The sequence below is a fragment of the Schistosoma haematobium genome, chromosome 5 (assembly GCF_000699445.3).
Source record: "Schistosoma haematobium chromosome 5, whole genome shotgun sequence".
Classification (NCBI taxonomy): domain Eukaryota; kingdom Metazoa; phylum Platyhelminthes; class Trematoda; order Strigeidida; family Schistosomatidae; genus Schistosoma; species Schistosoma haematobium.
In genome coordinates, this window is record NC_067200.1 from 20386996 (window position 1) to 20399228 (window position 12233).

The 12233-nt window shown below is 35.7% G+C and overlaps 1 protein-coding gene across 1 annotated transcript; it reads right to left on the reverse strand.

Moving 5' to 3' along the window:
• Positions 1–599: 599 nt before the first annotated feature.
• On the reverse strand, positions 600–11725 carry MS3_00011155 (uncharacterized protein; the record flags this gene model as incomplete). Its single annotated transcript, XM_051219568.1, has 9 exons — positions 600–646; positions 1906–1974; positions 3313–3372; positions 4253–4318; positions 5531–5569; positions 7293–7349; positions 7411–7458; positions 10680–10742; positions 11695–11725. The coding sequence occupies 9 exons, from the start codon at positions 11723–11725 to the stop codon at positions 600–602; spliced, it is 480 nt and encodes a 159-aa protein (XP_051065141.1).
• Between the last annotated feature and the right edge of the window lie 508 nt (positions 11726–12233).

Consider the following 12233-nt stretch of genomic DNA (forward strand, 5'->3'; position numbering starts at 1 on the left):
AGATAGATAGATAGATAGATAGATAGATAGATAGATAGATAGATAGATAGATAGATAGATAGATAGATAGATAGATAGATAGATAGATAGATAGATAGATAGATAGATAGATAGATAGATAGATAGATAGATAGATAGATAGATAGATAGATAGATAGATAGATAGATAGATAGATAGATAGATAGATAGATAGATAGATAGATAGATAGATAGATAGATAGATAGATAGATAGATAGATAGATAGATAGATAGATAGATAGATAGATAGATTGATAGATAGATAGATAGATAGATAGATAGATAGATAGATAGATAGATAGATAGATAGATAGATAGATAGATAGATAGATAGATAGATAGATAGATAGATAGATAGATAGATAGATAGATAGATAGATAGATAGATAGATAGATAGATAGATAGATAGATTGATAGATAGATAGATAGATAGATTGATAGATAGATAGTTATAGTCTCATTATTTCTTCGTCAGCTCACTCATTCTTTTCTATAAAATTTTATCCTATGAAATGAATATAACATGAATTGTTCACAATCAGCCAAATCTATTCAAGCCTCCACTTACATATTTCATTCTAACTGGTTCCGACACCAGCAAGTTCTGTCAGGAACCGATATATAACTAAAATAATAAACAAAATCTGACTATATAAATTGTAATAAAGTTGAATAAATATCCATATCAATGGCTGACGTTTCAATAGTGTAGATGTGAAGTGTCCGGATGAAAAGATTGAACTTCTAATGTTCGACTCCTTCTGACGTGATAGTGGATACGATTTCGTAAAGCGTCTTATCCTGGAATGAAATCGCTATTTGTCACTTTCAGACTTTCAATAAGGGTCTAGATAATGATCAGTTCGTGACTGACACTATGAAAATGCAAACACTAAAGTGAATGTTTTGTTATTTTAAAATATAACATCAAATCAACTGAAAATCTCATGTTTACGTGTTACATGAAGATCTACGATTGCGACGAGACTATAATTTATGAACAACCTTTGAGCAACGTTAAAGTGACTTTCTGAATATCCGCCTACTAACTAGTACTAAATGACGGTTATAAACCAGTGTGGAGAGTAACAGCTAACACGGTCTTGGATCAGAGTTTCCAATTGACTACAGCTAACCACCTCATATATGAATATAGTGAGCATGCTATCGAGTCATTAAACTAGTACTCAAATTGTTACTTGTTCGATAGAACTTGACCAAGTTTGAGATGAACTTCATGCAAATAACAATAGTCAATACTCAATGATTAATTACTTGTAGAATAGAACTGATGGTAAGACTATAATTTATGGACGACCTTTGGGCAACGCTGAAGTGGTCTCAAGAATATCCACCTACTGACCAGAGCTAAATGAGATTGATAAACCTGTATGAGGAAATAGAATTGTAGTTTACAATTGATGCTTAGAGGTTAGGAATTAGATTTAAGGGTTTTTCATCATGAACTGATATTAGTTAAAATGCCAAAACTCTATTTAACCAAATGGATGAGTGAATTTCGCGCCAATATCCAAGACCTTTCATCGTAAATCTGACTGGTTTGCTCATAAATTATAGTCTTAACAAACTTCAGTCAGTCAGTCAGTCAACTACAACGTAGGACCAGGCACATATATGCATTGGTCCAAGTTGCCATACCTCATTAACACAACAACTGGGATCACCGGGTAAGTAATAGTGAGGTTAGACGCAAGGTATTAGAGAATCATGGTAAATCAGTTGATGAGGTTGTGAATCTTCATCGACTGAGATGGTTGGGCCACGTGTTACGTATGTCTGAACACCGATTACCACAACGTGCAATGATGACCGGTGTTGGAGATGGTTACCAAACTTATTGAATATAAAACTAGATTAACTTACATAAATTAAGATTGAGATAATTGATGTGAATACGTTGAAATGTCAACCAGTTCGATAATACATTTTTATCTGAATAAGTAAACATGTAGTTCATGTTAGAAAATGGGCAAATACCAGTGAAACTCCTTAATCACTCCTACAACATTACATCAAATGATACTCATGAACAGGATGGTTTAGTCGTGGAGCTTCCATCAATCTTCTGAATGCCATCATCAGCACAAACTTCAAATAGAAGTGATATGTTCGGACTTCTTCACATATGATTCATAGCTTGTCCTGTAGACCTCAATGTTGAATAGTTCTTATCGTTCAAAAGAACGATGAAAGCTTCATGACCAAACCATCCATTTCTGTACTGTATTCATGAAAATTAAACATGATTAGTGTCTAGTTATCTTAATTCTGTCATAAAATATGATAACAATTGTTATCATAAAACATTTTCACTACTAGCCACTATCCATCTTTGTTTATAATGCTTGTGACTTAAGGCAATTCAGATGGTGGAGAAGATTTGTAGCTCAGGTGGATGATTTTGATGGAGTTTTGTTCTCTGAGCTGGATGGTTTGGTCGTGGAGCTTTCATCTTTCTTCTGAACGACATCAGCAGCAGCACAAACTTCAGATAGAAGTGAAGTGTTCGAATTTCTCCATATGTGTTTCGCAGCTTGTTCTGTGAGTGTCCACACTCATTCGATTTGAAAAATGTGGAAATCTTAGACAGAGGAAACTCCAGAAACACCAGAGAATTTTCAGAAGCCTGGCACTCAGATCAATCAGCAATCAACAGGCAAATTGAAATTAATCCAATTTATCAACCAATCAGGAAAATCATGCACAAATATAGGAACAAAAGTCAAACCAATGGGAGACACAATCAAAACAAAGAAGTAAACAATGACAAATTTAAGGTCCATAAGAACCAATCAACATCGAGATGCACAGAACAAGCTGTGAAACACATATGGAGAAATTCGAACACTTCACTTCTATCTAAAGTTTTTGCTGCTGATGATGCCGTTCAGAGGAACGATGAAAGCTCCACGACCAAACCATCCAGCTCAGAGAACAAAACTCCGTCAAAAACTAAGGGCAATATCGAAGCAATCTAAACAGGATGCATATATGCCAACAAGAAACTGATCAATTACAGTCCCTAACATCAATGGGCAGATGTAAGTAAAACAACACTAAGTGAATTTAAACTTCAGCCCAATACACAAACAAGTGACTATCAAGACTCAATAGCTAAGTGGATATCATGATGGTCTTTGCAGCAAATAGTACTATGTTCGAGTCCCGGAATAAAGATCAACATGGCATGCCGTTACATCCGGTTGACGAGTATCAGATGGGATGATGATTTCAAAAAAAGTGAACGCAGCTGAGCAGCAAAATATATACCTCGTTGATTGAGTTGTTTAAGTTCACCACATATTTCTTGGTTGGATTCAGTTTTCACATCTGTTTAAATACAAAAATGAATGGTAAGTTTTACGAGTTTCTATCTTGAAACCTTTGATTGAAATCATGAACCGATTGATGTTAGACCACTATTGAAAACCTCGTAGCACTGGACGGCCGCTTTGTCATATTGTGAGACTCCAGAATGGACAAGCAGTCTAAAACTCCAGACTCAAGAGTGCTCTGTTCCATGATGTGGGTGTGAGTTCGAATCCCAAATCCGACACATACTTTGAAGAGTTCCACAATAGGACAAAACGGCCGACCAGTGCTTCCAGGTTTTCAATGGTGGTCTAACATCAATCGGTTCATGATCTCAATCAACAAAATAATCGATCTCATATCTTTTATTAATTCCCTATGGATCTGGTACATAATTTTAATTGTTAAGAATGAGTTTTCTATTTATTGATATGTTAAGTGTTTCACTGAAGTTATCATCAGTAAACTATGGACCTATTCTTTAGGGGAAACAATGCATTTGTAAGGCATTGAAGGAACCAATATTCCCTTTGAGATTTGAAATTGTGTGACTCAAACTCATGGTTTGAAATAATACCAGTGACATATTTAGAGTATGACAACTTCTTACACCATGAAACTAGATGCCATAAATTTGAATCCTTCAAAGAAGTACACATCGCTGACCATTTTCGACTACAAAAATGAACACCTTACTTTTGTTAATATACACATAGATGTTTTATGAATAATATTTCTGTTCAAAATGCCCTGGTACGGCGGAGAGTTAGGAGTGTCCGCTCTCCCTCTCAAAATGCTCTCTCTCTCTCTCTCTCAGTTCACTTTCATTTCAACTAACATCAAAGCATCATGATAATTGAATATTTTCTATAAAACACAACAGAATGTTTAAACTAACTTTCATAAATTTTTCTTTCATTGTCAAAACATTCTTTTATTTGAAGGGATTTCGGATGATTTATATCTACATAGTTTATAAATAGAAATAATCAACAACTATTTGAATAAAATTAAAGCATTACATTTACATAATATGAAGATAAGCTTCATTTCATAATGTGTTAATTGAAGCTAGATCGTCATTGAAAACCTGAAAGCATTGGATAGTTGTGTTCATCCTAGACTATGGAATTCCTTAGCAGTCAACATGTAGAACTGAAACAGAACCAAGGACCTGTGAGTCATGTACGCGAATACTTAACCTATTGACCATTGAGTTGATATTCAATAGTGTTACTGTTTAACTTCAACCACCGTCCACCATTGCTTACTAATGACTGTCTCCGAGAGCTATTTCATGGAGTTCTAGTGAGAATCAGTGACTAGTGGAGTTCAACCGGGTCAGTTGTGAAATAGCGACTCACTGACGACAATGGTGAACGATGGCACAATTTCATGAATTGGTTGAATTTAGATACAGTTGGATGCCGACTAAGTATTATTATTATTTAAACACATAAACATTGGTACAAGCAGGCACCAAATAGATATGTGCCACATAAATCATTCGATTTGTGTGAGGGCTAGGATACTGCGCGGGTGCTCAAATCGAATAGGTGGTTTTCTCAGGGAGCCACACCCGGAGACCTTGACTTCAGGAGATGCAGTCCCATGGTAGCCGGTGACCGACGATTGGTCCACATGCCATCTGTTCCTCCACGATGCTGGAGATCATGTGCACCATTGGCTTGGAATCAGGAATTCCCAACATTCCTAAGTGAATCCTCCGTATCCATCAACCCGGTTAAAGCGCCGGACATTCGCATTTCGTTCTCTCAGACTTGTAAACAACAATAATGCCACGAGAATGCAGTGTGTAGGACTTCTCTGGAAGTGCTTGTGGGCACATGGCCTTGTGAGAGTATTTCAAGAGGGAGGGCTGACCCTCCGCAATCTGGGCCGTACCTGAGCAGTTGTGGGCTTACCGGCTCAGTGATCTATAGGCTATTCGAGAGGCTGGAGTTCCTGGGTTCGAATCTTGTCAGCGCAATCCTGGATGCACATTACTTATAAGTCCCATACTAGGACGAAACGGACACCATCCAATGCTTTCAGGTTCTCCATGATGGTCTAGCTTCAATTGACTCATGAATTCAACTAATAAATTACTAAAAATCTCCACAAACCCCTTCCTCCTCATTCTAATATGAAATATTCATTCATTACAAGCACTTACCATACTTTTTTTCTATAGAATTCACGACGTTTTCAAAGTCTAAGATATTTACAAATGAAATAGATAACATACATCAATTAAATTAAAATGTATTGGATTCTGTGATATACTACATCTTAATAAAACAATATGAGGACTTCAATTCATAGAAGCATCATTAGATGGTTTGCTTCCTTGTTTGTTTGTTTGTTTCTTCATCCTCTTTTTCCTTTCTTACTGACCAGTATTCTTCGGAATATAGTTGGAATATGAATAATTAAAATGTCATTTTAAAGATGTATAATTATGTGGATACAATATCCACAAAACGCCTTCTGAAATGAATCAACATATGCTCACTAGTGACTGTCTCCAAGAGCTATTTTATAGAGTTCTAATGAGAATCAATGACCAGTGGAGTTCAACTGGGTCAGTTGTGAAATAGTAACTCGTTAAAGACAACGGTGGATGTGTCGCTCAATTTCATGGATTAGTTGAAGTTAGACATTCACACGGCTCAGTGGTCTAGTGGTTAAGCGTTCGCGCACGAGAACAATAGATCTTAGGTTGAAATCTCAAGAGACAGAATCGTGGATGCGCACTGCCACTGAAGAGTCACACACTAGGACGAAACGGCCGTCCAGTGCTTCCAGGTCTTCCACGGTGGTCTAGCTTCAATCGACTCATGATCTCAACCATTGATTTAGATAGAGTTTTGCTCTCTGAGCTGCAATCAATCCTATGCAAACCAAAAGACGAAACAACAAACGAAGAAAAGCCAAACATCAACAATAAAATAAACTGTGCCGACTGCGATAAACACTACATCGTACAAAGCTGACTCCCCCTTCATCATCTTCACCTTCACGAGCATCAATTAGTGGTCAAATGCCATGAAATGCCCCCACATATATCAATGCACATGGACAACTGCCGACACACATTCGACTGGAAAAATTTGGAGATTTTAGTTGGAGGCGATTCCAAAAACACCAGAGAATTTTCAGAAACTTGGCACTGAAGTCAATCAGCAATCATCAAGCACATTGAAATCGATCCAATTAATCAACCAATCAAGAAAATTATGGACAATCACAAGAGCAAACATCAAACCAATGAGAGATACAACCAAAATAAAGAAGAAAACAACGACAAGTTTGAGATCAACAAGAACCAATCAACATCAAGATCTACAGGACAAGCTGTGTATCACATGTGAAGAAATTCGAACACTTCACTTCTACTTGAAGTTTGTAGTGATGATGTTGTTCAGAAGAACAATGAAAACTCCACGACCAAACCATTCAGCTCAAAGAACAAAACGTCATCAAAATCATCCACTTGAGCTACAAATCTTCTCCATCATAACAAATGATTGAAAATGTGTGTAGTAGATGTAATTGTTGAAAGAGGAAACCTGAAGAATTACCACAATAGCCATCAAAATAGTATCTACGATGTTACTCAGTGTCGGTTGACCGGATATTATTTGTAATAATTTATTATGGTAGAGAATCTCCTGGCTTCTAGCTAAAGAGAAAACTATATAAAAACGCTGGAGGTGGTTAGGACATACATGATGGAAATAATCAAACTGCATTCATTATAAGGTGATTCTAAACTTGGAATCCCAAAAGGAAAAGAGAACAGGAAAAGATTAAGGAACACACCATCGAATATACAATCTAATCAATAATGGGAAAAAACAATCAGATTGGTTATTATATAATGCAATCTCATGCCAAAAACAAAATGATACTGTTTTTTTCTTTGTAGTACAAACCTGTCATAACATCAGGACCATATTCAATCTTTAAACTTTTGCTTATGCATTGTATATCTATAATAAACAATATTATTTGAAGAAAAGCCCATCAATATTTGTGTTTAATTGGACGTACATTGATTCATTGATTTTGAATTAGCACGATATGACTTGATATTCTTTCCTAAACAAATATACAAATCATTTGAAATTTAATATGCAATAGAAATAAATTTCAGAAGGGGTTATTTTATAGATATTATAATTGAGATCATAAATCAATTGAAACTAGACCATCATGGAAAACTGGAAGCATTGGATGACGGTCCGTTTCACTCTATCGTGGGACTCCTCAGTGGCAGTGCGCATCCACGAATCTGCTTCACGAGATTTCAACACAAGATCGATTGGTCTCGTGTGCGAACGTATAACTTCTAGACCACTGAGTTGTTGGACATCCAACGGTGTTAATGTCTAACTTCAACCAATCCACAAAATGTAGCGACACATCTACCTTTGTCTTTAGTGAGTTACTATCTCACAACAGACATGATTGAACTCCACTGGTCACTGCTTCCTACTAGAAATTCAAGAAATACCGCTTGAAGTCAGTCACTAGTAAGCATATGTTAATTAGTATCAGAAAACGTTATTTTGTGGATGCTGTAGTAATTTCAACAGTTGAGATCATGAGTAAATTGAAGTTAGACCACCATGGAAAACGTAGAAGCACTGGACAGCAGTTTCATCCTATTGAGGAACTCCTCAGCAATGATCATCCATGAATTTTTATATGATCATATTTACTGATTCCAGTTTACTAAGTATTCATTCAAGAAAAGTTTTCTATATTTTGATCAATTTGATAAATTAAGTGATCTGGTCTAGTCTAATCTGATCTGAACTATTCTCTTGTAAAATTGAGAGACTGAAAAAATGAACTTAGAAAATTGTGAATTATTTTAGAATTTATCAAAAACTTATTCAACAAGTTTTCATTATCAGAATGAGGGTAGTGTGTGCTACTTATATTGAAATAAGTGGTATATAACGCTAGTCAGGAATAGAATATCTGGCACCAGATAGTTTCAAAAATCGAGAAGGAAAGAAAGGGAACGGAAAGTAATTGGTATGGAAATGCAAAAACAATGAAACCTTAAACATTTAATGAACATTTTACAATATGAAGTATTGGAGTATGGTGTTTATATTTTATCAAGTAACTCTGTCATTTTCTACGAAATGTAATCGGTTGTCCTTACTTGTGCTCTCTTTCACTACAATTGTATTAGTGTCAGTGTGGTGTGTGCTACTTATATTGACATAAGTAGTAGATGATGTTAGTCGTGAACTAAAGGTCTGGCAGCAGAGGGACAACAGGATCGAACAGTAAACAATCGAAACAGGATGCAATTTGTATGAAAATGCAAGAACAATGAAGTCTGAGTCATTTTGAGTCAATCGATGGACACTTTGCACATTACATATTTACTATTTGATTGTTAGATTTTATTAACAAGTTCTGTAATCTTGTGTTGAATACATTCGATTGTCCCCACCCGTGTTCTTGTTCACTACATTAGTAGTTAAATTGATGAATTGATTTAAGCTAGACCATCATTGAAAACATGTAAGAACTAGAAGGCCGTTTCATCCTAGTTGTGAGATAGTTACTCACTGAAGACAATCGTGAAATACTGAGGATTGAAAAAAGTTACACATGAACACCGTTGGATGCCAACCGGCTCAATGGTCTAGAAGATAAGTGTTTGCGCGTAAGACCGATAGGTATTGGGTTCCAATCTTATGTGCCGGATCATAGATAGGTCGTGCTGAGGAGTCCTATACTAGAAAAAAACGACCATCCAATACTTCCAAATTTTCAATGATAGACACTCCATAAATTAGTTCATATTGTTCATAGCAATTTAAGGCATATTACTGAGTTTATGAATGATTGAAAAGAGTTTTGATCAGGAATTTGTTATACAATCATCAGGAAATTAAGATTCAGTGTACGCTACATTACTATGTTTATATGATATAACAGATGAGACTATAATTGATGGACGATCTTTGAGCGATAGTAAATTTAGGTTTGAAGGTAACACGAGTTCACTTGATGTGCGAACGAAAACAAAGACTCTGTGACCAAGACCAGAAAGCCGGCTATCGATGCCTCCCAGCCAGGCTAACCAGAGGAAGAAGTTCAAGCTTGTAATGGGAAAGTATATTGTGCAAACAGCCAGAAACGAGTGATAACAACAAACACAATTCAAAACGAATACATACAGTACAAGTCCGTCCTTGGGAAGAGTTACCAAATAGCATACTAAAAGATGAAACGGACTAATAACACTTAAGATATTTCCCAAGTGTGAAACACGACATGAAGGTGACAAGAGCGCTTTTGGTGCGAAAATAAAGAAATTCAAATTTTCTAAATGAAATGGCAAAATTAGGTCCTTTTCCAAGTGAGTACTGGGGATCTAACATCCCTAACAGTAAAGTGACTTTGAGAGTGTTCCCTTAATACCCGGGAATAAATGAGCGTTATGAACATGTATGAAGAATTAAAATTATGATTTGTAGTTGATGATTAGGATTAAGAATTAGATTTAGAGTTTACATCACGAACTGACACCAATTATCATACCAAAAACTCTATTTAACCAAATAGAAGAATGAATTTCATACCAAAATCTAAGACTTATCATCGTAAATCTGATTAATTCGTTCATAAATTATTAGTGTTGCCGTGTCACATAATCCATAAAGATTAATTTGACCAAATATTGATTTCACTGGTTGAGATCATAAGTCAACTGTAGCTAGACCACCATGGAAAACCTGGATGCACTGGACGGCCGTTTCGTCCTATTGTGGGACTTTTCAGTGGCAGTGCGCATCCACGACCTCACCCCTTGTGAGATTCGAACCCAGGACCTACTGGTTTCGCGCGCGAACACTCAACCACCAGACCACTGAGCCGGCATCCAACGGTGCTAATGTCTAACTTCAACCAATCCACGAAGTTGCGTCACCGTACACCATTGTCTTCAGTGAGTTGATATCTCACAACAGACCTGGTTGAACTCCACGGGTATCGGCTTCTCACTAGAACTCCAACATATATCTCTTGAAGTCAGTCACTAGTGAGCAGATGATTATTATCAGAAGGGGTTTTGTGGAGATATTTAGAAATTTCACTGGTTGAAATCATGAGTCAATTGGAGCTAAACCACTATGGAAAATCTGGAAGCACTGAACGGCTAGGTTCAATTGACTCATGATTTCAACCAGTGAAATTTCTAAAATCTCCACAAACCCCTTCTGATAAATATTGATTTACTTTTATGTATGATAAAATGAAAAAAACATTTCATGAACTAAACATTAACTTACTAATTATTGATTTGGTACGGTTACCATAAGATCTTACTGATTTTATGTTTTCTTGAATAGATTCTGTAAGTTAGTCATTAAGAGTATTTAATTAACAGAGAAGGGGTTTTGTAGATAAGACAGTAATTTTTAATAGTTGAGATCATGAGTCAAGTGAAGTTAGATCAATATGAAAGACCTAAAAGTACTGGATGGTTGTTTCGTCCTACCTAAAGGACTCTTCAACAGTGAGCAAAATTCAATGTAATCAGGTTTTTCATAACGATCTAGTTTCAATTATTTCATGATCTGAACTATTAATAATAGAATAGTTATTAATGTGTTGATATTCGATTATTTGCCATTCATATCGATATTGATGAATGTTTAAATTATTTTCGTGTAAGGATAATTTCTGAATAAAATCACCAATAAAAACTTTATTTCTATCTGGAAGTTGTACTGATGAGATCGTTCAGAATAACAAGAGGAGAATCAGTCCTCACAGTTGACCAAGATATTCTGTAGTACCTTAATGCAGAATATTTGATTGTCACCATCTATGTTATCATTCACTGCAACGTTACTGCTAATGATATCATAACTACTATAACTACTACTACTGCCACTACTACTACTACCACTACTATTACTATTACTACCACTACTACTACACCTACGACTACTGCTATTACTACTACTACTATTACAACCAATACCACTACTACTATCCTTACTACTACTACTACTACTACTACCACTACTACTACTACGGCTACTATTGCTACTACTGCTGCTGGCACTACTGCTGAGACGACGACTAGTAGTTTCACGACTTCAATGTGGAATATTTCCAAAATGAAAAATATGAAGTTCATTTTATTCATTCTATTTGATTTTAAAGTCTTATACTGAAATATATAATATCCAGTGGATGTTTACAATATCATTTCACAAATGTGTGTTGATATTACAAATCCTACGTAAGTAGGTTTAAAAGTTTGATGGTTAAACGATATCTTAAACAAACACTTACGTTTTACATCTTTTATTTCGTTGAATATCATATCTCTTTTCAAATGTAAGTCTATAAAAAAAGCAAATGACATCGAAATGATTCAAGTTCTTCATGGTAATAAGAATATGTATTTATCAGAATACATAAAATCTTGTATAATTGAACTTAGTCAATATATAAACTACGAAAGATAATTATCAGTTTAGGGGTTGTGGAGATTGTTTTATTGAAATCATGAGTCAATTGAAGCTAGAGATTAGATAGTAACACCATTGGATGCCAGCTCAGTGGTCTAGTTGGTTAAGCGCTTGGCGCGAAACCGATTGATCCTGGGTTCGAATCTCGCGAGGTGCAAGATCGTGGATGCGCACTGCCGCGGAGGAGTCCCACACTAGGACGAAACGGGTGTCCAGTTCTTCCAGATTTTCCATGGTGGTCTAGCTTCAACTGACTCATTATTTCAATCAAAAACAAAGGATAATGTCTTACAGATATTTGTTTTTATAAACAATTGACATTAGTAATCAATCAACATAAATAGATAGTAGACGTAAAGA